General features: G+C 45.2%; 1 protein-coding gene across 6 annotated transcripts in view; it reads right to left on the bottom strand.

Annotated features, from left to right (window-relative positions):
• The window catches only part of LOC137437722 (arf-GAP with Rho-GAP domain, ANK repeat and PH domain-containing protein 1), a 191,189-nt gene that overhangs the window by 86,448 nt on the left and 77,456 nt on the right, over positions 1-27,285 (bottom strand). For all 6 annotated transcript variants that reach the window (XM_068132286.2, XM_068132288.2, XM_068132289.2 and 3 more), the window contains exons 10-14: positions 24,772-24,950; positions 21,130-21,236; positions 20,618-20,817; positions 11,833-11,918; positions 218-400 (exon numbers count right to left, since the gene is read on the bottom strand). In XM_068132286.2, the coding sequence (XP_067988387.2) occupies positions 218-400; positions 11,833-11,918; positions 20,618-20,817; positions 21,130-21,236; positions 24,772-24,950 (755 nt within the window). The remainder of the gene's footprint in view (positions 1-217; positions 401-11,832; positions 11,919-20,617; positions 20,818-21,129; positions 21,237-24,771; positions 24,951-27,285) is intronic.

The following is a 27,285-nucleotide window of genomic DNA, read 5'->3' as shown; positions in this document are numbered from 1 at the left end:
CCTTTTTATACACTTTGTTTGTTTGTCTGTTTGATTTGTTTGTGTGATAAATGTTAGCTCTTTCACGAGCCTCGATTATGTATACAAAAAAAAAACAAAAAAAAAACTGCTGCTGCTAAAATATATTGAGATTAAAGTCTTGTGTGGTTTGAGGGGAAGTTCCTGAAATGGGGAATAATACCATCAACCAAAAGAGGGGAGTATTAAAACCACTTACTTGCCGCAGATCGTTGGGAATTCCATAGAGGACGTGAAAGCGACGGTATTTCCCCTCCCTGTACTTGGACACGATAAACTGCGATCTTTTGTCCGAGCATGCGTTTGGTGCAAGCCTCTCGCTGTCAGGCATGTTGGCCACCCAAAACGCATTTGCTCCATCATTCCCAATGGAACAAAGCAGCTGGTTGGTGAGCACAGAGAACAGGCCTGAGAATTGTTAAAAAAAAACACCAGCTATTCTTGTTTAAACTACATTAAAAACCTCATATTCCATCAACTAATATAACATCCATCCATCCTATTGTGTTGGTACCCAGTCCGAATTGCAAATTTCTTATCTCGACTAACTATACAAGTTTACCTCATTACCCTTTCAGGAATGTAACTGCTCCCAGAGCCCAACAAGGTTTCATGAGTAAGGATTGGAACACAGGCTGAAAATCACAAACACCCACATTCCTTGGAAAGATTATTTTAACATTTCATTCCGCAGCTTCCTGAAACTCCAAATTTGGAGAATTCTTTCAGACAATCAGTGAGTTTTCTATAAGATTCTTTTCAATTCTTTCAGGAATCAGTGAGTTTTATTTGCTTTATGAATATACACATTGACCCTGCAGTATCTCCAAAATGTATTACAGCTTCTCACCATCAATTAAATCATTCAGCCCGAGTAAATAGATATTTGCCCTGTAAGGGTTAAATCATAACATTGAGGTTGAATAACGTGGCAGGAATTGAGTTTAAAATAATCCACTTCAACAATTTATCAATGTTTGTAATGCACGATGCGGGTAGTGTCATGCTAATGGGAATGGGTCCAACCATTCCATGCATTTTCAGATGTCGAGAGCAAATATCTCACAGAACCAGCTCCGGGCAAATGGAAGACTTTGCCAAGCTCGCAAACATGCCAGATGTAAGCGGAGCAAACACAGATGGGATAACCACAGCCCTCAAGGCTTAACATCAACAATGCAACAAATAAATGTTGTTTGGATTTATGACAGTAAATAGCAGCTAAAGTGAGACAGTGTATTGATACATTTGAAAAATAAAACAATTACTTTCATGAAAGCTTTGCCTGCTGACGATGCCAGTCCAGGTGGTGGATGCCAGAGATCCAAAGCACCAGCTTCATGGAATTCCACAGCATTGCCACACAAAGAGATTATAACTAGAGCGACACTCGGTCGAGAACATACCTCCGCAAGGCTCAACAGTTTCTTTTTTATGCCACTGATAGGATGGATCTGGATTCAGACATGAACCAGAGTCGAATCGGATTGTTTGTGTTGCCTAACCAACGCATCCACCTAGTTTTGTCATAATCCCTGCACAACTTTTTGAAATAATATAATATGCTATATATCGTTTTTGTCCCTATCACTCAATGGTGAAGAATCACTTCAGACATTAAAAAATTTTCATATCTGGATCCGGATCGGATCTTCACCAAAATTGAATCAATTCTTCCTTGTCACACACCCAACCTGTCCAAGTTTCTGCTCTGCCTTAACCACGCTACTCCTCCACTTCCCTCTTTCGTCAACCAACTCTCTTCAACCACTTTCCTGATATCCATCCTCAAACAATCCTCCCATCTCAACTGCGGTCTACCTCGTTTCCTCCTACCTTGCTCCCTTAACCTATCCGCTCTTTTTGCCATTCTCTCTTCTCCTATCCACACCATGTGTCCAGCCCATCTCAGCCAGAATTTCACCAATCTCTCCGTTAGCTCATCTACACACAAATCTCATACCTCAATTCATCCATCTTCCTTCTATCCATCCTCTTCACTCCCACAATCCTCCTGACCCAGTTGTGCTACCAAACCTGCAGCCTCTATAATTGTCTCTGTCAGTGCCACCGTCTTCATACCATAAAGATAGGCCAGAAGTACACAGGATATCAGAACCTTTCCTTTCATTGTCTTTGAAATCTTTCTGTCTGCTATTATTCCCTCCACCTTCCTCCATGCATTCACACCCACCTGAATCCTTCTCCACACCTATGCCTCTGACTTAACATCCCCAGTCACTGTTCCACTCAGATACACAAACGTACTTCCTAGTCTGATCTCCTTCCCCTCTAACCTGACATTCACTTATTTTCTTTGCTGCCCAACCCACATCATCTCCATCTTCTCCACTCATTTTCAGCCCATGTTTCTCAAATACCTCCTTCAACTCCCCCAGTACTTCCTGCATCTCCCGCTCACTCTTCACCACAATAAACAGTTCGTCTGCATACAATATCCTCCGCAAAATACCTTTCATGTTTACCTTCCTTTTACAAGATCGATCACCATGATAAACACGAGTGGGCCAAAAGCGCTTCCCTGACTCAAACCGATGTTTACATTGAACTCCTTCGACATCCCAGGACAAACCAAAACTCTTCCTTTCGATCACTTGTACATCCCTCACACCAACCTAACTTCTGCTTCCGAAACGTCCATCCATCTCAGTGTCACCATCACCATCTCTCTCGAGACAGTGTCATACTGTAGGTCTTCTCCACATCAACAAATCCCAATGCCATTTCACCTTGCACCTCCAACCCCTTCTCAACCAGCTGTCTCAGTGCGAACATCTCATCCGTCATTCCTCTACCTTTTCTAAACCCCTGCTGCTCTTCGCCAATCTCATTCTCCACACATTTCCTTAATCTCCTGTCCATAACACTCTCTAGTAGTCTGGGATCCGAGGCCTGGAAATGTGTAAAAAAGTGATTTTGAAGTGACACCCCTGCTATAAAATGTTTGACCCCTAGATCATGTCTGTGGGGGTGTTATCCACCAGAAAAGTGACTTTAGCAAGGTAGTTTGGATTGCGCGAATTCTGTAAGGACGTTTTTTAACTTGGGGCGTCAACTGTAAAAAAGCAAGAAATTTAGGGGTAGGGGAAATTCAATTGACCATATATCCCATAATGCAGGAGTGAGTGCATCAAATTACCACTCATTCTTTTTGTTATAAATGTGGCTTTTATATGAAACATGATTCAACGTGATTCGACCATCCATGAGGTCAGCAGAGGTCAAAAGGTCACGGAAAGTGGGTTAAGCTGGAAATTTAGCTCCTTTATCAAATAATTCACATATGTATATGTCACAATATGTTCCTTGCATCCCTCTACTGTTTCTGGCCTATATTGATCGTAATAGTGATGGTTTACTGTGGTGGTTGATGCTTTTCATCTTTTGTGTGGTGCTAGGGATTATTATGCTACATTTGTTTCAGCAACTTGCTTCACTCTTGCTGATCTTTATGATTACCATCGATCTTCAGCCTTAAACTTCCATTCAGAGACACAAGATGGTGGTAGTTTTGATGCTACAGCAAATATAATTTATCAGTACACATTTGAGGGAGAAGGAAGTGGGGAGGTAGTGGGGGCAGTGCCCCTTAAGAAAACCAGGAAACTGACTATCAGTGAACCAGACAAATTCGTTCCAGTAAGTAGTAAACTGACACTGAAGGACAGAAGACAGGCTAGGTCATTACGTGATATTGAACTTCCTCATGATGACAAGGGGGACGCCTGCTTTCTAGCTGACAAGAACATCGTTTGGTTCCTACTGAGGATGTATCCAACACAGTTGATGACGGGTGAAAACGACAAGGACACTGGTAGCCTGACATGGAGCAGCTTCTTTGAATACAGTTCTGGGCAACATACAGAGAAAACAAAGATTGGTTATGGACCATTGCTTCCACAAAACCCAACCAACGCAGATGTAGTCCAGACCTCATTGGACTACTTTGTCTCCTTGAGTCTTAAGATGGGTCAGGCTAAGACGGTGGTGACTTGTGACCAGGCGATATATGACATAGTAAAGGGGTTGTTTAGGAAGGAATTGGAAAAGTACAAAGATGTTATTGTTCGACTTGGAGGATTCCATATTGCCCAGAACTTCTTGGGATCTATTGGATTTTTCATAATGGAGAGTGGCATAGAGGACATTCTGGTTTCTAGTGATATCTGTGGTCGAGGTACAGCCAATAAAGTCATGGCAGGAAAAGATGATTATAAGATGGTCCGTTATCATTCATGGTTGAGTGAGGCATTGTTCATGCTGAAGTCGGAGGCATTTGAGAAATGGCGGTTGTTCGAGAAGAATGAGGAGACACTTTCTTTGCTTTCGTCTCTGCTTGAAAGTCTTAGAAATGCCTTTGACAGGAAAGAGAAGGACGAATTTGCTGCACTCATGAAGGAAGTCATGAAATGCCTAGAGTCACTGGAGTCGCTCTGGGGAGATTTTGAGAAGGGATTAGGAGTGACAGCCCATCTTTGGAGCATGTACATAGACATAGGGCTTATCCTAAGGCGTTACATCCATGCTGAGAGCTGGGCTGTGGCAACAGCACTTAGAAGAGGTACAGAATATGCTACCCTATACCATTGCTTCCGGCCATAGTAAGTACATGTCCTGCCTTCCGATCTATCTCAGTGAGATGCAAAAGCTTCCAGAAACAGCACCAGAAGTGCACGAGGAGTTTGCAGCTGGCAAATTCACAGTTCACCAGACTGCAGGAGACTTTAATGGTGTGTGGACAGACCTTGCCCTTGAACAGACCTACAATAGGGAAGGCAAAACAAGCCTCTTTAAGGGTATAACACAGTCTGAATCAGCACGAGAAAAGTACATCAAGGCTCTACCGTTCATGACCTCTGTCTCTGAAAGTGTAAAACAGATGGCACACATGGCCTCGCCACAATCTGACCACCACGAGAAGCTGAGGAAAGACGACATGGAAGCCGTGTTGCAGATCAAACGGACCGTGGAAGAGAAGATGCAAAACCCATTCGATCCTTCACTTGCGACAGATAAACTAATGAACATATCCACAGGTCAGATTCTTGCAGCAACTACCCTGGTAGATGCCAAACGTCTAGGCTTGGAGGCAATGGATGCTGCCACGACGACGAATGCAGACAAGATTGTCCAACCAAAGATAGAAACATTCGCCACGCATCTGAAGAAAAGTAAGAAAAAGATGGACACTGTGAAAGAAGTCATCAGAGAGGAGAGTGCAGTGACAAGGGCAACTTTGTTTCGCACAGGACCTGAGTGATGAGGCACGGACTGAGGCATTTAGTTACGAATGGCTTGAGTACCCTCCCTCGTTGTTTGAGCCAGAGAAGAATGGATTTTCCATGCGGAAAGGTTGCAAATCCAACTATCTATCCACTCTACAGGCAGAGGTTGCCGAGTCATGGGAACCGTTAAAAGAGTTGCCTCCTTCTGCATCTGATGCAGTTTATGTAGTCGATGCAATGGCATTCATCCAGCGGTTCAACACACTTGGTTCGAGTACATTTGACCAACTTCAGGAAAGGTACAGGAACAAACTCTTGAACATGAAACCCAGACATTGCACTGAAGTGCATTTCGTGGGCGATCAATATGATTTTGGGTTAAAGAGTCTAAAAGGGGATGAACGCCAGAGACGGGAGTCAAATACCAACTTGCCAGAGTTTGTTCCAACGGACATCATGAAAATCCCTGATTGGAACACATTCCTGTCAAACCCTTGTCACAAGACCAATCTGCTGTCGTATCTTGCTTCACGTTGGTCCCAGGAGGCATCCTGGCCTGATGGCTTCTGCCTGGTCCTTGGGGTCAACGCCCAGGCAACTCGTGTGACGCAGACGGAACATACCAATGTTGATGAGCTGTACTGCCCTAACCACGAGGAGGCGGACACCAGAATCTTTGCTCACATTGCTAGCTGTGACAACAGCGTAGTTGTCATTCAGGCTACAGATACAGATATCATCGTCTTGTCAATGTATCATTTCCCTCGGTTGACAAACGTTGTTGAGTTATGGGTGGAAAAGGATGATCTGTTCCTCCCCATCCATGACTTGGTGAATGAGTTGGCCAAAGCAGTTGGAAAGGACGTATTGGCACTCACAGACACACTGCTCATCTCCTACATTCTGTCAGGTTGTGATTCGGTGAGCTATCCTTTCAAACGGGGTAAGAAGAGAGCAGTGAAAGTCGCACTCCAGCATGTTGACAAACAGCCAGCGTTGTCCAATTTCATCCGACATGAATCCGGACCTTCTGCACATGATCAGGTGATAACTGAAGCATGAAGCTTCTTTTGTGATCTCTACGGCAAGCCAGGGTATTCATCCCTGGATAAGCTCCGCGCCCACTTGTTTGCATCTAGCAAACTAGATCTGCGCTCCCTTCCTCCAACAGAAGATGCTTTTCACTTCCACGTTCTCAGGAGCCTTTGTCAGATCAGCTTATACAAGCAAGCTTCACTCAGCAATCCAGTGCTTCTTCCACCTGAAGAGTATGGCAGGAGTGTGGATGGTGACAGGTTAATTCCTGTCATGAAGAGCAAGCCATCAAAGCCTTCTGCTGCGAAGTTGAAGTACTGCAAATGTAAGAAGAAACCGAACTGCCTGAGGAATTGCCCTTGTGCGAAAGCTGGAGTACCATGCATCATTGCATGTGCCTGCAATGGCGACAGAGAAAAATGTGGACGGCTTCTGACTGATGACGGTGATGATGATGAGTAAATAGAGGTAATGACACTTTTCCAGACAGTATGTGGTATGACTTGTCGTTTTAAAACATGTTGAAGAGTACCGTGCAAATATATAGTGTGAATGCCCGATTTTGGTGATTTTCTTTAAAGTTATGCAAATCTAAAGTGACATACATGCCAGTAAGTTAAGTTCAGTCGGGGCATTTCTTTCCCAAAAACATCAGAGGGGTACAAACAACATATTTTGGGTGTAAAAGTTTGGCTATATTGAGCTTGAAGTAGGAAAAATGTGATTTTATTTACTAAAGGAGCTAAACTTTTAGCTTAACCCACTTTCCGTGACCTTTTGACCTCTGCTGACCTCATGGATGGTCCAATCACGTTGAATCATGTTTCATATAAAAGCCAACTTTATAACAAAAAGAATGAGTGGTAATTTGTTGCACTCACCCCTGTATAATGGGATATATGGTCAATTGAATTTCCCCTACCCCTAAATTTCTTGCTTTTTTACAGTTGACGCCCCAAGTTAAAAAACGTCCCTACAGAATTCGCGCAATCCAAACTACCTTGCTAAAGTCACTTTTCTGGTGGCTAACACCCCCACAGACATGATCTAGGGGTCAAACATTTTATAGCAGGGGTGTCACTTCAAAATCAAATTTTGAGGTCTCGGATCCCAGACTATAGCACCTTCATGACATGACTAAGAAGTGTAATACCTCTGCAGTTGCATGGATCTTGAACATCTCCCCTTCCATATCAGCACAATTAACCCTGTCGTCCACTCCTGAACCCTCTCTCATTCATACATTCAACATCTTCTTCGTCCAACCCACTCCGACTTCTCCCTCTGGAATTATCATCTCTGTACATGTGAGGGATTTCATATAATCCCTCTCCTGATTTGGTGATGGCAGCGTCACACTGTGGCCCACTTTGCTTCACGAGCGTCAAATCGTCTGGCTCAGAGAAATAACTGTTGACCGAATTCTTGTTTGACCTTGCAAAACATTCTTTCCCCATGAGCTCCCTGCCTGTCCAGTCCTAACAATTTCTCTCCGGGGCGGCAGTCTGTGAAATTGGGGAGGGATAAACTGGGGAGATGTTTTGAATTCCTTTGATCTTTGAGAAAAGTATATAAAACCGAATACGGGTTGAAGCTGACAGATGTTGGTGCGGGCTTTGCACGATTGTGATGACTGTGATGTCCTCCATGCTGGCGTTACTGTCCTAACGCCACTGAAGCATCTTCCATGCCTGTATTATTTTTATCTGTAGTTAATAAATCTCTTGTAAACTGTCCGAGTTAAGACGAGGTGCTTATAAAACCCACGACATACACACCTCAATGCCTGGCACCCTTCTCTTTTGTACCCTCTTCAATGCCATCTGTACTTCCTCTTTCATGATCCCCACCAACTCCACTTTCCCCTCCACATAACTCGGTACCTCCAAGTGGCCATTGTTTCTTTCCTTCCCAGTTCAACAGCTCTTTGAAATATCCTTCACACACCTTCAACTTGCCCCTCTCTGTCACAAGCCTCCCCCACCATCCTTAATCACAGCCCGCCCGCCCCCCTTCATGTCTTTGCTATCCTCATCCCCGTCATGAGCCAATTTATAGATAATCTTCCTCCCACCATCCTCTTCCAACTTCTTGTACACCTCCTCTTTCATATCATTCCATACTTTATCCACAGCTCTCCTTGCTGCTTTCTTCTTTTGCCTATAAAGGTGCAGCAACCCCGCATCCGGCTGCCTCTCTATATCTTTGATCTTCTCTATGCTTTTCCAAATTCCAAACATCCTTCTTTTCACCAACTGCCTTCGCAACTTTCTCCGTCAACCATACCTGCTTTCTATTTTTTGAAGATGCACCCTTTCCTGACGTCCTTCGACACAACTTCTGAAAGTCCCCTAAATGGTTCACCATATTTCTTCCATGCCTTCTCTAAACCTTCTGCTTCTTTCTTAACTTGTTCATAGCTGGCCCTCACCCTCTCCTTGTACTCTACGGTGACGTTTCCCCTACACGTCACCCACCTAATAACCTTTCGACCCTTGCTTGTAACCTCATTCCTTTTCTTCATCCTCACTAAAACACCACAGGCTTGTGCTGGGAGGTAACATGCTCTGCCACCACTGCCTTGCAATCCTTAACCCTTCACAGCTGTCGTTTCCTTACCACCACAAAATCCAGTTCTGTTCTGTGCTGTACACTACTATAGGTAATCTTGTGGCTTTCCCACTTTTGAAAGAATGAACCAGCCATGGCAATGCCATTCCCTGCCACCAGCTCTTGACCCTCTCTCTATTCCTTGTTCCCCAACCACATTTACCAACACATCCCTCTTCACCCGGGTCTGCTATTCCTACATGCGTGTTAAAGTCCCCCGCAATGCACATAATCGCCTCCATTTTCATTCCTATCATCATCAACATTCCTTCATCAACATTCGTTCATCAACATTCCTATCATCCTGCCCAGTGCGTCCCTGAATTCCTGCTTCTCCACCCCAGTCCTTCCTGTTTGTGGGCCATATACAGACATACCACAAATCATTTGCCTCTGTCTCACCTACTATGCCATAACTATCTGACCCTCCCATCTCTCCACTCTGAGCACCTGCTTGCTAATTTCTTCCGATACTATTATTCCTACGCCATTACTCCTTCCATCCCAATCCACATCCACATGAAACAGCTTGTATCCTCCTACCAACCTCCTTGCCCTGTCTCCTTTCCATATGGTCTCCTGCACACAAAACACTTACAACCTCCTTCTCTGCATCATCTCCACCAACTCAAGCCCTCTCCCCCACATTGATCCCACATTCAAACTACCTAGCCAAACCTCACACCTGAAATGCTGCCCGCCTGGCAGAGCTTCTACCATCTTGATTAATTTGGGATGTTCAGATCAACAATCCTTGCGCGGTCCTTTCTGACATGATGGACCTACTACCCTAGGCTGTTATCATAATTCTGTGTGTGAGAATGCGCGCACACACACACACACACACACACACACACACACACACACACACACACACACACACACACACACACACACACACACACACACACACACACACACACACACACACACACACACACACACACACACACACACACACACACCTCTTTATCCACTCGCTCCCCTCTTCCCTCCCCACCTGACTCGTCTCCCTCACCTACAAGGCACACATCCCCATCCCCACCCCACTCACTCCCTCTTTTCTTCCCTCCTCCCCCACTCCTCCCTCCCTGCCTCTTCTCCTCCTCTCCCCACCGCATTCACTAACTCCATCCCTCTTCTCTTCCTCCACCTATGCCCTTTCCTCCCCTTACTTATGTCGCACTCTCCTTACTACCTTAATGTCATGCGTATTCAGCTTACAACAAGTGAATGCTTTTCACAATAATTTTACAAAATTAGAAACTTACAAAATTAAAAATCACTCACTTTTCATAAAAATGACTCAGTTCTCCCACTAAAATCACTCAGTTCTTCCACAAAAATCACGTAGCGAAACAGAGAGACAGGACGAGGACCAGGCAAGCAGGCACGATGAACCGGAGGCAGGACGAGGAACAGGCAAGCAGGCACGACGATCAGGAAGACAGGACAAGGAACAGGCGAGCAGGCACAATGATCAGGGGAAAGGACGAGGAACAGATGAGCCGGAACAACCCTCGCAGGTTATATAGATTCCAGATGCGAGACAATAATCTATATCGATGTAGATCGCATGGTTCCCCTGATGGTGATCCCGAAACCACAACCCCGCCAAATGAGGGGAAGGACAGGACAAAGGTGCAGTGCAGAGTGGGTGCTGGCAGTACATGCGGGACAGTGAGACCTATCAAGGAGTGGATACAATGCGCGTGTGGACTGCAGGCCCACATGCTCTAATAAGACGCTCTGAGGCAGTTTGTGTCTCCGGAGGACCGTGTGGAGCCCTAGGCGTGGATGATGGGAGATTCAAAGACTATGTATCTGGTAACGTGAGTGGGACAGAGAAGATAATTAAGGAGCGGAGACGAGGCCCACTATGAGGTAACGTGAGCAGGACAGAGAGGATAATTAAGGACCAGAGATGAGGCCCACTATGAGGAGCATGTGGATTGTAGGCCTACGTGCTCCCAAGTCGACGCTCCAGTCCAAGGCCATTCGTGGCTCTGGAGGCTCATATGGAGCCCTGGGCATCGATGATGGGAGATTCGTATGAAATTAATACTAATAAATAAATAAAAGCCACCAGAGCACAAACCGAAACCCACTCACAGGTACCATGACTTAACCGGAAGACCAAGGAGCAAGGACTTAAGCTTACCTAAAATGGGGGGATTGAACATAAAAAGTTCTGTTGTTCTACAATGGTAAAACATATATCCATATACATACCAATAAATAAAAGCCGACCCCTTCTGTACACTTGCCTCATATTCATCTTTTGATCTCAAATACAAATTTCTTGGTTATTTGGCAATAATAGCAAATGTGACTTCACCGTCCCAATACTCATGGAGGGCACTGTATGTATAAGATCCTCCATGAGCCCAAGATCAATTTTAAAAAACCGGAACCATACTCATGCATGGACGATGGAATTTATTCAAGGAACCAGCATTCATATGAAAGATACCAAAATTGATCATTATTAGTGCCAAAACATTCAAACTGTCCAATAGGATAGCTCAAAGGTAGATTCTGGTCTGGTCTGCATATGATACGCCGTATAGTCTGGGTTTGATATTTTATCGGAATCAGATTATAAACTGTCAGAATGGTGTTTCACAGGCAGGTTGTTGTATCATTAAGTGCACCATCCCCTGGAAGGACAGTAAGCCTGGTGTCCCATCTGCTAGAATTGATTTCTGGTGGACGGTATAGATCCCACGGTGTCTTTAGCGAAGCATAGACAAGTTGCCGGCACCCTGAACAAATTCCAAATTCCTGTCCTAACTATCTCTACAAAGCCTAACCTTCGATTTCGGTATTGACCAATGGTCCAAGGCAGAGCTTGAAACATGGCTCGGATATCTTGCTTGATAACAAATAGTTGATAACAAATTTCAACTCGATTTGGTCTCACCTCGATAAGGTTCTCTGTCCAGATTTTTCTGTCCATCTTCAGACTTCTCACTTTAGAAATGTTTGGCCCAAGCGCTCGGTGCTGCCCTGCACGGGGATGGAGAGAAAAGTGCATACATTGGGTGGGCTTTCCTCGGCATGGAAGAACCTGGCACACAAGTCGAAGCTCGGATAACAAAACGCCACATTTTATAGTGCTTGTGAGCAGTCACTGGAGCAACAAGTAAACTTCATTGCCTGTAAGGAATTATCCAGACTGAGACACGAGGTATAGACTATAAACAGGACATTTTTGCACTCAGTTGAACTGCAAACCAAAACGTATATAAACAAGGAACCGAGAACGAAATGAAAAATAAAGTGAAGACGACGGTCATCAAACTCTATTAGAGGATAAATTATTTAAAAAACAACAAATAAATAGCGTAAGTAGTGCTTTGTAAACAGCATGTAAATCACCATCAAAAATACTTTCATTCTGCATGTGATTATTCATCAAGGGAACAAAGCCAATGTGGATGGAAATGACGAAAGTCAAAGGCACCCGCAGTGCTGCACACCAGGCAAATACCTTTGTCCGCTCTGTTCCCAGAAAGCGCTCCACTTATTTGAAACATTTACAGCCATCTTGGCAACTTAAAAGAAGGCCAAATACATGACCGTAATCGTAAAAACTGTCTTAAGATTTAAGCTTTGTGGTTAGAGCATGTGGTCGGAGTCTGGTAGGTGGCTATAGTTCGATTCTGACCTCAGCTGAATCCTACCAAATATTACTTTTCTGCATACAAAGTTGAGGCTCATGGAATAGCAAGAACACAACACACAACAGAACAGAAATAACACAGTGGAAGGGAAAATGGGGGAAGGGGAGGGAAACACCAGCAGGGTAGAGGGACACTTGGAGGCAGAATGGGCGAGGGGCAGAATGAGAGTAAGGGGAGGGGGGAGGAGGATGCAGGAGCTGAACAAGCAGGATAAAACTTCATACACACCAAGAACAAGGCTGAAAGAAAAGAAAGGGAAAATGAGGGATGCAACAGCCAAGGAACAAAAACACAAAAGTTGGTGGAGAAAGAAAGAGAAAAAACAGCAACATTATATCCTGGAAAGGAAGGGCTGCGATTGGGGAGGGTTAATGAGGGTAAAAAGATCATCAATGTAAATAATAGCCTTGTTAGTCGCTACTAGGAGGGGACTATAGGTTTTCTCTCCGTCTGTCTGTCCTCCGTCCGTCCGTCCATCCCACCTGTGGTTTTCTGCACTTTTTCCCATACCTGTTAACATATTCAACTGAAACTTGGTACATGGCTTTTTTATGATAAGTTAAAGAACAAGTTTGAGTTTTGGGGCATCTCACCAATTTATCACAGAGTTATGTCCTTTTTGCTTGGAACAAGAACATTCAATGGGACCGGTAGGGGACATGTATGTATTGCAAAGTAATTCTTCCACTTGTTCTGTTTGTCTGTCTGACTGTCTTTCCAATGATTTTGTCTTGAAATACTCCACCAGGGACCATATTACCCATATCATAAAACTTTTTTAAAAATCATATGGAATTATTTAAAAAAACAGGAACGGCACTCTTTGACATCACGACGTCGACTGATATGCCTCTGCCCAGATTATTACATCATTATACATACTTGTACCAAGTTTGGGCAGAATCCCATCACTGGTTCACAAGTTATCACGGTAACAGGACTTTTACCTCACATGACTTCTGACCTTTGACCTCATGACCCCAAAATCTAATCAGTTCATCCTTACATCATTATATCATAATACATACCTGCACCAAGTTTGACTAAGATCCCTTCAGCCAAGATCAAGTTATCGCAGTAACGAAAACCTATCATGGAAGGACGGACGGACAACCCAAAAACACAATACCTCCAGCGACTTAGTCGGTGGAGGCACAAAAAATCATATCATCAAATAAAGGTCTTTATCCGAGCATTTCCGGTTGTATATTATATAATAAATCCTTATATGTTTTTTATTTATAATTTAGCTTACCTATTCATTATTTTTACTGAAGAATCGCGAGATGGTGGAATCACACGAGATTGTGAATTTGAAGTTGTTTCGACGTAAATAAACCACGACATGTAGGAACCATGCTGTTGCTGTTTCAATAAGGTTTCGGTGAATTTGGTAATGACATACTAATAAGATGGAGAGGGGAGAGGACAGAGATTAAATATTCCACCATTTTAATGAGGTAATGAAGAAATAATATGTAATGATGTAAGAATGCCCTCTTGCTTTGAAGAACGGGAATAAAGTGGGAGAGAGGAGGGACAAAGAGTTGGGGGTGTAGGGGAGGAGAGGTTAGAGAGGATACAGAGTCTGGAAAGGGGATTTGAGGCTTTTTGAGGACTTGGGTAGGAAGGGGGCTTGAAAACATAAAGTGGAGATGGGATTGAAGCCATGGGTGGGAGTAAATGGGGAGAGTCAATCAATGAACTATTCTTTGCACAATGCTGAAGTTACATTTTACATTATGCATAGTTTCTGTGGGACCTGCCAGTGAGTATGAATGTGGGTGGAGGGGTGACCTTTGGAGGAGGTGAAAGCCATCCAGAATATGTAGAGGGAAGGTTGAGACCAACCAGACTGAGGAAGTTGGTTGTACAAGCGAGAGAAAAAAGGAACTGCGTGGTGGTAAGCAGTGATCCTGGATTTTGGGAGTTTCACCTGAAGTGTGTTACTGGCGGACCATGTATGCCTTAGAGAACCTGGAGGAGGAGGTGGGGAGTGGGGGTGACAGAAACCTAAAAGGGCAGAGCATGCAAGACCAGAAAGGAGGTAGTAGGCCACAAACCTGGCCATGATGCTGGAGTAACATGCCCAGAGATTTGACCATCACGAGAGATTTCAATGATTTCCAGGGCCTTGGTTTCCACGGCAGTGAGATGTGCAATGCATATGGCGGGGGCGCCAGCTCAATGAGGAGAGTAGCACTCTAGCGAGCTGTGTATGAAAGCTTTGTAGTTGTTCGAAGTTTGGATTTGTCAAGGAAAGACTTAGCACAACAGAGGATGTGGCTGGCTTTGGAAGTCAACTCTGATATGTAGTTTGTCCATAAGGCCCAGAAGTTTGAGGGACTGAACCTCTTCAAAAGGTTTGTTAATGAGGTAGTTGGGTGGGTTTGCCAGAATTTTTTTGTAGACACATCAGAGTGAGAGTATGAGATATGTCGGAGTTGAAGGACAACACCAACGTGAATTTGAGGGTTTTCCAAATAAAACTCAAGAATGCGGAAACAGAGGTTGCTGAAATTTGGAACATATTAACTCGATGTACAAAGCATTTACTTCTGAAATTTGCAGCTGATTTCGTCCAGTAGAAGCCGAGAAACATATTTTCAGTCCCCATGTTAAAGTTACATTCAGAGAAACGATCCATATATAAAGGGAGGGATGCTTTGCGCCTCCCTTTGATATTGCAATTGTTGGACCAGTACCTGATTTTATCAATGTCTGCAGAGAGGAAAGAGGCTGCTGCCTGCCTATCTGAAGGATGAGAAATGATATGGCAGAGGGTGGTGATGTCAGTAAAAAGATAAGGAGAGTTTTCCAGAGAATTAGAAATATCGTTGATGAAGATGAGGAACAAGACTAGGCCAAAGACACTGCCTTAGAGCATTCCAGCCTCAACAGGCAGAGATGATTTGTAAGAAATGGTATGTGCTGCTTCCTTGGTTGAAGATCAGGGTTTAGAGGATAAAGCATGGATAAACCTTGTGTGGGTTGTTGTGCTGTAGGAGGAAGGAAAGTGGTGGGGGGGGGGGGGCAGGGGGCGGGCGGGGGGTGGTCCTGCTGACTGCGGACAGAAAAGCAATGCCACTAGAGGGCGCCACAGGCATACATAGTTCTCCATGAGGTTACTTCCATAAAGGTTAAAGGCTATATATTTGTATCATGTTAACAAGACCGATAGTCTAACAACGGCATAGCTGGGCCTGTTTGATACTTTAGTTGAAGAGCATATTATGACCTGGGTGGGGCAAAATAATGTAAGTAAAAAAAAGATATTTTTCAATAAATTCCACATTCCTGTGGCACCTTCAGTCGAACGTCAGGCATTGACAAGCAGGATTGTTGAAGGACTTGGACAAAAAAACGTTCCCAGTCTGAATGTTGCTATATCCAGTCAATGGTGAAACTGCAAATGGGGAATCCGCGAATGTCGCGGATGGAAACCCTTACGTCATTTCCTCATTCTGCTTTAAACTCAATATCTCTTATGTTTTCATTCCAAACAGCATCATTCATCATTCCACGCTGTTCCAGAGGGGTACGTTGCCCGACTGGCCACGCCGTTAAAAAAGAGAAATCCTGTGTTGTCTGCATGTGTGTGCAAATGCTCTTCCATGAGCCTTACACATTGTCCACAAGTTTGTAGGAAAGGTAGTAAAAAAAAGAAAAGGACATTCTACAACTCAGAATATTCTGAAACTCCACAACTCGGAATATTTCAAAAAATGTCCAAAAAACAATCTGAAAATATCAAAACATAAGGTTTTTTTCGGCTGAAAAATATTTTCCTATTGGGGACTAAGGCTGGTGGAAGAGTAGCCACACAAATCATGCTCACTAATGCAGATAAGTACATTAGACAATACAATACTGGACTTGATTTTAGACATAGACAGCCACTAAACTTGGGTGGAAGTGACATAACCAGAGTCACCATTTTTTTTAACGTCACTTTTGTCTCTGCAATCAGCGGAGTAATAAAAGAGGAATTTCCTCCTCCTCATTGATTCCAACCAATAGGATTTGTCGGTGTTCTATTAACTGCCGAGTGCAAAATGAGGAGCAGCAAGTACCATTTTTAAAATATGACTAAGTTGGGGTCGGAATCGCACTGCCGATCTCTCAGAGCAGATACTTTAAAAATGTATGCCATCACGTAAGTTAAACTGAAACATTCTGTTTGCTTCATCACCAAGGAGTAAACAAAAATCATAATCAATTACGTCTTTTAAAGTAATAACCAATCAACTGTTAAATAATGTGCTTAAAAGTTTTAATTTCACGTGCTTTGGAGTCATGTAAAGCAGTTATGCTAACGGTTAGGGTGTACCAGAGACGGTGTGCCAGAGGAGGTTTACCACAAGTGGTGTACGACAAGCGGCGTACGACAAGCGGCGTACGACAAGCGGCGTACGACAAGCGGCATACCACAAGCGGTGTACGACAAGCGGCGTACGACAAGCGGCGTACGACAAGCGGCGTACGACAAGTGGCGTACGACAAGTGGCGTACGAGTGGTGTACAATGCAATGTGCCATGATAAGTGTACCACAAGTGGTTTCCCATCCGGTGCCCTATATGGTGCCCCATACGGTGTCCCATATGGTGTGCAATGCGGTGTGCCATCGGCGGCGTGCCATCGGCGGCGTGCCATCGGCGTCATGCCTTCGGCAGTGTGCCATTTGCAGCATGCACTGTGCGGCGTGTCATGTGTAGCATGTCACGTGCAGCATGCCATGGACGGCATGCCACAGGTGGTATACCATGTGCAGCGTCCCACGTGCTACATGCGGCCAGCCACACATGAAATTTGAAGACTTTACAAAAAGGTTCGTCTGTGAACCAGATGTTGCATATCATATGGCAATGGAATGAGCTATTAGTTACACCGATTTCGTTCACTGTGACAGTTTAATCAAAACCAGCATTTTCATACCAGCTGAAGGATGAAAAATTCCTCCTGAAACTATCAACTGTATCTTCACGTAAATTGGAAGCCTGAGTTTGGTACACTTAGCAAACTACATTAATAAAGTTAGACTAAACACAACAGTTATCAATTTAATGATGTGATCCCATTGCTAAAGTGGTGGTGTACAGTACCACACGCGGTGTACCATGCAGTGTGCCATGAACGGTGTTCTCTAAGCAGTATACTATGCCTACTGATGGACGAGTGATAAGGACATTGATAACCACATGCATGATCTGCACAAAGTACAACCAAAGCAAATTCAGATGTTTATCAAGATGTGGTACATGTGTTTCTTCTTCATCATCATCATCATCATCATCATCATCGTCGTCGTTGTTTTGCGGCCGTTTCCATGCTTACAGGTGTAAGCCCTGATTCACCTAATGGCCACTTCACTAAAAGGCATATTATTTGAAGCATGTTTTTTTGTGGCCAGATACCCTTCCTGACGCCACCACAGAGTCAGCTATGGGCCTAGCCTTTGTCTAAAGAGACATACTCTGCAAGGCAGCAGGGAGATTTGCAATCAGAGTTTCCTTCTCCAAGGTGGACTGCCTACCAAGGCTAACGAGCTCCACCTTCCCTGGTTTGATTGGTGAGTCACAGCAAGTCCTCACAATGGAGACCAAGCACACTTCCATCTAGGGTACCAACCTACTCCGAGATCCTCCAGACATTTAGCCAGTGCTCTCAAGAGCACTGTTGCCATGGTGCGCCACTAGGAGGTAGTCTGAAAGTCTTGGCAAGGGTGGAGGCCATATGCAGGAAGGAAGGGCTTACACAGTAGGCCTTCTTTTCGCTCGCAGAGCTATCCGGCGGCTGTAGCTAAAAGCAATGAGTGGTAAACCACATCGCACGCTACTACAGCACTAGATGCATACATCTGCCCACAGGTGTAGTACACTAGCCCTGTGAAAAAAAAAGAACAAAAGCACCACGAATTTAAATCTTGCAAACTTAAATCAACTAGGAGCACCCACTCTCTACAGGAGCGGCCAGCATAGAGGGTGGGAGGTGGTGGGTAATTTGTACGTGTATATACAGTCAGACCCCGACATTTGCGGGAGATAATTTCCTGGAAAATGTTGGAACGGCAAATGTGGGGGCATTGTTTCAATTGAAAAAGGGGGGATAGGTTCCCAGCAGTTCGTGATTCGCAGAAAATCTGCGAATATTGAGGAAAATGACGTGAATGTTGAGGAAAATCCCACGAAGGTCGAGGAAAATCCCATGAATGTCGAGGAAAATCCCACGAATGTCGAGGAAAATCCCATGAATGTCGAGGAAAATCCCAGGAATGTCGAGGAAAATCCCACGAATGTCGAGGAAAATCCCACGAATGTCGAGGAAAATCCCGCGGATGTCGAGGAAAATCCTGCGGATGTCGAGGAAAATCCTGCGAATGTGTGCCATGCCATTGCTTCATTGCAGTAAAGGGGGACAGCTAATTGCACTAACAGATGCAGTGGAGTGTTTTCATCCTGTACAGTAACTTGCAAGGGATGACGTGTTACGCAAATGGTGGGACATCCCGCGAAGCTCGCTTATAGCGCAGCTAAAATATTATTATGTGGCTGCGAAAAGCTGTGAACCACATGGCCGCGAATGTATAAGCAGGTCATGCTCATGGCTTGTGGAAGATGTATGTCCAGCTGTTTTGTGCATGGCTGGTGAAAGATGGGTTTTAAAACTGTGTTATGCTCACGGCTCATGAAAAAAAAAATTTCATCTGCGAAAAACCGTGACTACACAAGATACAGAGCCGCAAATGTAGAAGCAGGTCGCAATTTATCAACTGCGAATATGCGGAACTCGCGAACGTTGGGAATGCGAATGTCGGGATCCAACTGTATATACGTAGTTGAGTTCCATTTCTATTCATCAAAGTCCTTTTCTACTTCATTATACTCTACAGATCGAATTAATTATACTCTATAGACGGAATTGACTAATTTGTGTTTAAAATATGTGGTCTAAATATGTGGTTATTGACTAATATGTGGTCAGAGTCCATGTGTTTTATACCTCTCCCACCTCCCCCTCCCCCCGCCTTCCCATGCCTCGTCCCCCCAAGCCCCCTCGCTCCCACAGATCTTCCGATGTCGCTGTTCTCTGCTGTTGTACTTGTGTGCTTCCCTCTCTCTCCCTATCTTGTCTCTCAATCCCGTTATTGTATGTTTTGTGTGTCCGTGTTTTTTTGTGATTAATGTTACCTCTTGCTATTATTAATACTATTAATAATATTATACCTAATTATATTAATACTATTAATATATTAATACTATTAATATATTAATATATTAATACTATAATATATTAATACTATTAATACTTAAATATATTAATACTATTAATAATCTTACTATTATTGTTACCTCTTACTATTATTAATAGTATTATTAATGTAATGATTCATGCCTCGATCTTGTATACAAAAAAAAAATTTTTTTTTTTTTAAACTTGTGGCCTACCTGGAGGCCTAGCAAAGTCAAGATGGCTCAGGTCTTTTAGTCTGTGGATGATGTGATAAGCATCAAATGGGTTTCCTCCAATTTATTTAAGTTTAGAATAAAAAACAGTAAGGACTGTTTGAAAAGATAGGCATACATTGTACAGAATTGACTGAATAGTTTGTGGTTATAATACTTTTTACTTCCAGTAATATTGTGTCCCATGAAACACCACGATAAGGTATTTATACATCTTAACATGGAGTTCGTCCCAGGTGGAAAAGTCCCTTAGGGAGGGGGGAAAATGAAGTCACAACATCCTCCGTCGTATGACCCTTACTTCCCCTGGCAAGTTTGGTTGAGATTGGATAAGTAACGACCAAATGTGTCGCAGTCAGACAAACAGAGACAGACAAACAGGTGTGCATTTTAGTATAAGCAAAGTACTTTTCAAAGCAGACAAAACAACAAGCAACGGTGTGTTAAGGTTGAACGAAAGTTGCAGCAGAATTGACCGAAACCTCCAAAAGGAAAAACGTGTCGTTATATTATCTTGGAGGTGCAGGTGACAGTGAGTGAGAAGATAACGGGACACACCTGCACACATTTTGCAGATAACTACACACAAGTTGATGGAGGACCATGCCGGATTGGCCGCTCCACAGTCTGCGCATGTGCGGTTACTGTCGTTGGACCAGATCCTCTCGGCGACTTCCGAGTTTGAAAGAGCCTCGGACGTGGCTTCTCTCAAAGCTTCCATCCACTCCTGCTTTTCTTTGTCCGTCTCTGCCGTGAAGCTGACACAAAGATCACATGATTGGGTTGCTTTTGCAACTGCTGGTGCCATGATGTGTGTATACCATTGCATTTAATTTGCACCAAATATCTCATTATTATAGATTAATTTCGCGCAGAATATGCGCTTTTGACAAACAGCCTTGGATTATATTCTATTGGTGCTGCCAGCTGCAGTGCCTCAAGAGGGTGCTGTTTCATGAGCAATGTCACTATTCACAGGAGACATTAAACCAGCATGGGGCCACGGCCGCCCATAAGAGCACCAAACAAAATCCCAAGCATTTACCTCTACCCGGCCATCAAAATGGTACCTGAAGGTTTTGTAAGGAGTCGTGAGCTCGAAGGTTCGCCGGTCTAAGTCTTTCACCATGGCCACATTCATTTCGATCATGGTTATCCCGACCCTCACCTGGAAATCCTGGCAAAATAAAAGGATTATAAAAAACAATTAATTCAACAAGAGTAACAACAAATGACAATTCATCAAAATGCTTCATTACTTCAAAAAGTTCAAACTGAACAGGGAAATTGAGGTAGATGAAGAAAAGGTCATTTGTGCCAATTGAAGGCATTCACAACTGGATGGTATTCATAGAGTACTTACCCTGCACAGTCAACTTATTGCAAGCCAACTCTTCTGTTTTTGAACTTTTTTTAAATCTTTGATCCAATATGGTTGCCAGACCATGTGAGCGATGACATCTTACATTTATATTCTCTAATATAATTGTTGCATAGGTCACGCTCAATACATTTCAAACTGATCAGACCAAGCGTTTTCCCTGTCTAATTATGACGTCATAATTATGGCACCAATGATGTTATCGTTAACAACACTTATTCCCCATATGGAGTGCTTTACAATGAGCCATGTTTCAATTTTTTCCGTGCAGCGGTTTTGGAGATATAGAGGTGCAACATTTCTCGATTTTTCCAAGATGGCGCCTGTAACACATGACCTATGACGTCATGATTACCATTAAAATATTTGAAAGCAGGAGGCGCTCCTATGGTTAAAATTTCGTATCCATCAGACCAACAATTGCTGAAATTTAAAAAAATAATGATCCGATAAGTGTTGTACTTGTCGAATTATGACGTCATAACGAAGGAACCGACACCATCAATAATACATCTTATTCCCCATGGGGAGTACTTGACAATGAGCCAGGTCTCAATTTTTTATATGGAGTGGTTTCAGAGATATAGAAGTGTGAAGTTTTTCCAAGATAGCGCCTGTACCACGTGACCTACGACATCATAATAATAATTGAAATATTCTACAGGAGGAGGCCATCCTATGGTGAAAATTTCATGTCAATCGGACCAACGGTTGCCGAGAAAATGAATTTTTAAAATGTAGACACAGCACAAGTACGGCACACAGCACACGTACGTACGTACCTGAATGCTTAACCCCGCTTTTCGCTTCACGAAATGAAATGATCAATGATCAATGAATAATGAAAGTGATCACCACGAGTTCAACAATATGCACAGCTGTGTGTTCGATTTATTGTACAACGTCACATGTGGAAGCATGAAGCTATAGCTCGTGCCTGCTCATGTCCGTTCGAGTAAACGCACGGCCGATCCAGTTAGAGGTACGTTTCATGTTTTGTTCACAGTTCTCAAAAGCATTTTACATGACTCGAACAGATGGTGTACAAACAAATAAAGCAAACTCGAGAGTTTTTTGTTTTTTTTTGTATACAAGATCGAGGCTCGTGTAAGAGCTAACTAACATCAATCACAAAAAAAAACAAAAAAAACGGACACACAAAACATACAATAAAGGGAGTGGGAGACAAGATGGGGAGTGAGAGGGAAGCACACAAGTACAACAGCAGAGAGCAGGGACAACGGGAGATCTGTGGGAGGGAAAGGGCTTGGGGGGAGGAGACATGGGAAGGAGGAGGGGGCGGCGGGGAGGGGGGGGGGTGGGAAATGAATAAAAGAGGTGTCATAAGGAAAAGGAGAGGTGTCATAAGGGGTGTCTGTTCACCACACAAAAAAGTACCAAAACTGTAAAGTTTGCAAAATGCACAAAAAGAAAAGAGTAGTAAAGTGATATAAATATGATAGAGAAAGTTTAGCAGAAAGCCAAAATAGAAATGACAGCTGTGGTGAGTTGTGCTATCATAGCATTTCGGAAGAGTGGGTGTCAGAACGATATTGTAGACAGTTTCCTGCTGTTCTTGCTGACGAGTGCCACCCACGAAACAACTCCATTGAGCCCACACGTTCACACGGTCATGGATCCTCTAAACATGGCTTACATCTCAGATTTCCTCGATCATCTTCGTGAAAGAAAACGATGGCTGCAGTGACAATGAGAAGACAAAGAGGTTCGCTCGATTGAGACTCCAAAGTTATTGATGGTGACTTCATCCTTCATGCACGGGCCCAGTGTGAGCATCGTCGCGTGATTAACTCACCTTTTACACAGCCATTGTGATAGAAGAAATATTGTAGAATCCACAAGTAAAACGGCATTTTCAAGCTCGACCGGTCGGGCAAGTATTCGTGACAGGCTCACAATGCCAGACGGAGAGCACTAGGATAGCAGGTGGAGGCAGGTCCACAAATTGTGGCAACCCTAGGCAGAATTAGACAGCAGGCCGCAAAAGGACCACTTAAATGAACAGCAAATCACAAGAGGATGGAGAGCTCGTCACTTAGAAGTTTTCCCATAATTGTACCCAAAGATCCACCAGGAAGATCCTTTTCCCTATACTCTAGGAGTCTAGGTCCTGGCATTTTTCCAACAGTACTCGCATCGCAGGATAAAGGCTTTGCGTGTTGTGGCCTGGATATCAGCCTGATGGAATGTTACATGGCGGCAGATGGAAACACATGATGAGCAGTAGCTATGTATACATAGAGAAGAATGTTGCATCGATTGCACAAGTTCAGGTGAGCAGCTTGTTTGATGGTGAGTTCCCATCCGACCATCTGCATCATTATGCCGTGACCTCATATACTGTGTTAGTTTGTCCTGCATCGAAGCTCATGGTAGAGCTAAGGACAGTGGATGATGGAGACAGCAGACTATGAAAGTACCGAACAGTCATGAAGGGGTCGGAAGCTATGAAGAACAAAAGACAACCCGGATAAAAAAAGGTACTATCATTTTTGGGTTCAGACTATTTTGGGCAATGTTGCCTTTTCATAGGTAGTGCTTCAGTGCTCATTAGAAGTTGCTCCTACTACAGTATAAAGGGTCAACCACAATGTGTAGATTGGCATTATATGTGAACCAGAGCAGGTGGGGCAGAAAGATTATTTCCTTCCTGAGGGTCATTATTGTGCCAGGTAGGTTTTTACAAACAACCCGACACACAGCTGTAATAATAATTGTAAACTGTTTTGTTTGTAAACAATAATTTTACAATAATAATAATAATTGTAAACAATAATAATAATTTAAACAATAAACAAAACAATAATTTGTAAAGAATAAAAAACAAAATAATTGTAAACAACAAACTGTAATAATAACTGTAAACACAGCTGTTCACCACCAAGCTGAGAATCGAAATCCTTCATACTGTTGCCTTCAGCTGCATTTTAACAGGCAACATCTGAGACATCAGTCCAATGATCTTACCACGAGACCATCATCATGCAATAGGTTAATGCCGGTTAAAGGACACCTTGAAAAACTGTAGGGAAGAGCATGGCCAGGTGGAGTTAGGGTGGGTGTTAAAAGGCAGGAAAAGGAAGGCATCAAAGAGCGGAGATGTGACAAAAGGCCAAGAAATGGGTTACACGCAAACTGAGAGGGAGTTGTCAAATGAGCAGAATTGTCAAATAAGCAGATCCAATACAAATAATTCCTGACAAGAAATCAGTTCACACAACCTTTACTTAAACATTTATTTTATTATTATTATTTTATTTTTTATTATAATTATTATTACAACTGGTTTTTACACACCCATATAATTTACCTGAAATGACTTGTAAAGCCACAACCTCTCCCCAGACACAGCCAGGTAAAGTGGTCTCCTACAGCCCTTCAGTTCAAGTGTGCCGTGCTTCTCAACAACCGAAAGGCCGACCGGAAGGTTAGCTGCGAGTCGATCTTGCAGGGCTTTGTGGAGGATAGCCACCCACTCCCACTTTACTCCTAAAGGAGAAATCATATGGGGGGAAGGGTGAGATATACAAAGCAACATCATTACCTTTACATCACAAACCAAGTTATAATAAGCGATCAAATTGATCATACATCATCACAAAGCAAATTGATGACATTGTGGCGGACACAAAAGCCCACTGGCGTGGTGACATCATTCCGCGCACCAAGTGGGCGGTGGCCACGCCCGAGGGGTAGGCGTGGCCTCATGATATACACCGGGCGCGCAGCCCGGAGTGCGCCAGTGTTACAGTGAGCTCCTGAAATAAAGACGCTTATAAGTTACCGCTTGTCCGCTTCCTCCTTGCTCGCAAGCAGCGTGCGTAACGCCGCGCTTTACTGGTGACCCCCTCGACGTTGGATCTGCCGGAGCGATCCTTCCACACGCGATGCCATTGCCATGGCCAACTTCATCAAACTTCCCGAATTTTGGGAGGCTCAGGCCGAAGTCTGGTTCGTCCAGGCCGAAGCCCAATTTCAGCTTCGGCGCCTCACCGGCGATGACACGCGCTATTGCCACGTCGTTGCCTCCCTCGGGCCCGGCACGGCCGCTCGAGTTGTGTCCGTCCTTCGCCACCCACCGGACGGCCACAAGTACGAGGCACTCAAGCGGCTACTCCTAGCCACGTTCGGCCTCACGGACGACGCACGGGCCGACCGCCTCCTGGATCTCCCCGAGCTCGGTGACACGCGCCCGTCGGTCCGAATGGACCACATGCTGTCACTGTTGGGCGACGAAGCCCCCGGTTCTCTATTCCGGGCGCTTTTCCGTCGCCAACTTCCAGCGCAGGTTCGCCTCGCGTTGGCCGGGACCGGGCTAACGGAACCCCGAGCATTGGCGGCCGAGGCGGACAAGTACTTCGCCGCTTCGGACACGCGGGCGAGAGTCGGCGTGGCCGTCACGGCCCGCGTGGCTGATGCTGCTGATGCTGCTGCTGATCCACAGCATCAGCTTATACAGCATACGCAGCATGCTGATACGCACCTCGTGACCGCCGCCACGCCCCGCCCACCGCCGCGGCGAAAACCGCCACCGTGGGGAAACCCGCCAACTCCACCGGCCTGGCGGAGCCAGCCGCGCTCCTCCAGCTCCACCACCTGGTGCTAGTTCCACGCCAAGTTCGGCCACGAAGCTCGGCAGTGTCATCCGCCATGCCCCTTCAACAGGTCTGGAAACGCCCGGGCCGGCGCTCAATAGTGGCGATGAGCGCCGGCCGTTCGAGCAGCCTGCTGTTCATAACGGACACCTTCTCCGGGCGCCGTTACCTGTGCGACACGGGAGCGCAGGTGAGTGTCGTTCCCGCCGGCACGTCAGACAAGCACGCCGCGGGTGGGGGCCCCGCGCTGCTTGCCGCGAACGGGACGCCCATCCGTACGTACGGAAAACGCTGCCTCTCTCTGCGGTTCGGAGGGCAGGTTTTCCGATGGACGTTCGTCACCGCCGACGTGCCCATGGCACTGCTTGGCGCAGACTTCCTGTGCGCTAATGGGCTCCTGGTCGACGTCAAGCGCAGACGTCTTGTCCAGGCCGAGACGTTCAGCTCGCTCGCTTGTGCGTTGCCCAGCTCAACGAGCGGCTTGCCAAGCGGCTTGCCGAACGGTTTGGTTCCGGCCACGTTGGTCTGTACGCTTCCGGCAGCGGACGCATTCACCCGCCTCCTCGCCGGCTTCCCGGCCCTCACGCGGCCCACCTTCTCGGCAGGGGCCGTCAAGCACGGGGTGGCCCATCACATCCCCACCGTCGGGCCACCGGTCTACACCCGGGCACGCCGCCTCGAGCCGACGAAGCTGGCGGTGGCAAAAGCGGGGTTCGCTACCCTGGAGCGACTCGGCATCGTTCGGCACTCAGAGAGCGCTTTGGCGTCGCCGCTGCACATCGTGCCGAAGCCCGGCGGGGGATGGCGACCGTGCGGGGACTATCGCCGTCTCAATGACGCCACGACTCCCGACCGCTACCCCGTCCCCCACATTCAGGACTTTTCCGCCCGTTTGGCGGGCATGTCCTTCTTCTCGAAGGTGGACCTCATACGCGGCTACCATCAGGTCCCCGTCAGGCCGGAGGACGTCCCGAAGACGGCGGTCATCATGCCATTCGGACTCTTCGAGTTCCTGCGCATGCCCTTTGGTCTGAAGAATGCGGCTCAGGCGCTCCAGCGACTGATGGACAGCGTCCTGCGTGACTTGGATTTTGTCTACGTCTACCTGGACGATATCCTCGTCGCCAGCGCGTCCCGCGAAGAGCACCTACGCAAACCTCCGCACGCTCTTCGAACGCCTGGGCCAGCATGGCCTGATTGTGAACCCCGCAAAGTGCCGGTTCGGCGCC

Source organism: Myxine glutinosa, chromosome 12, assembly GCF_964187855.1.
Source record: "Myxine glutinosa chromosome 12, kmMyxGlut1.1, whole genome shotgun sequence".
Classification (NCBI taxonomy): Eukaryota; Metazoa; Chordata; class Myxini; order Myxiniformes; family Myxinidae; genus Myxine; species Myxine glutinosa.
Note: the sequence above shows the minus strand (reverse complement) of the source record. Positions and strands in the feature narration are given on the sequence as shown.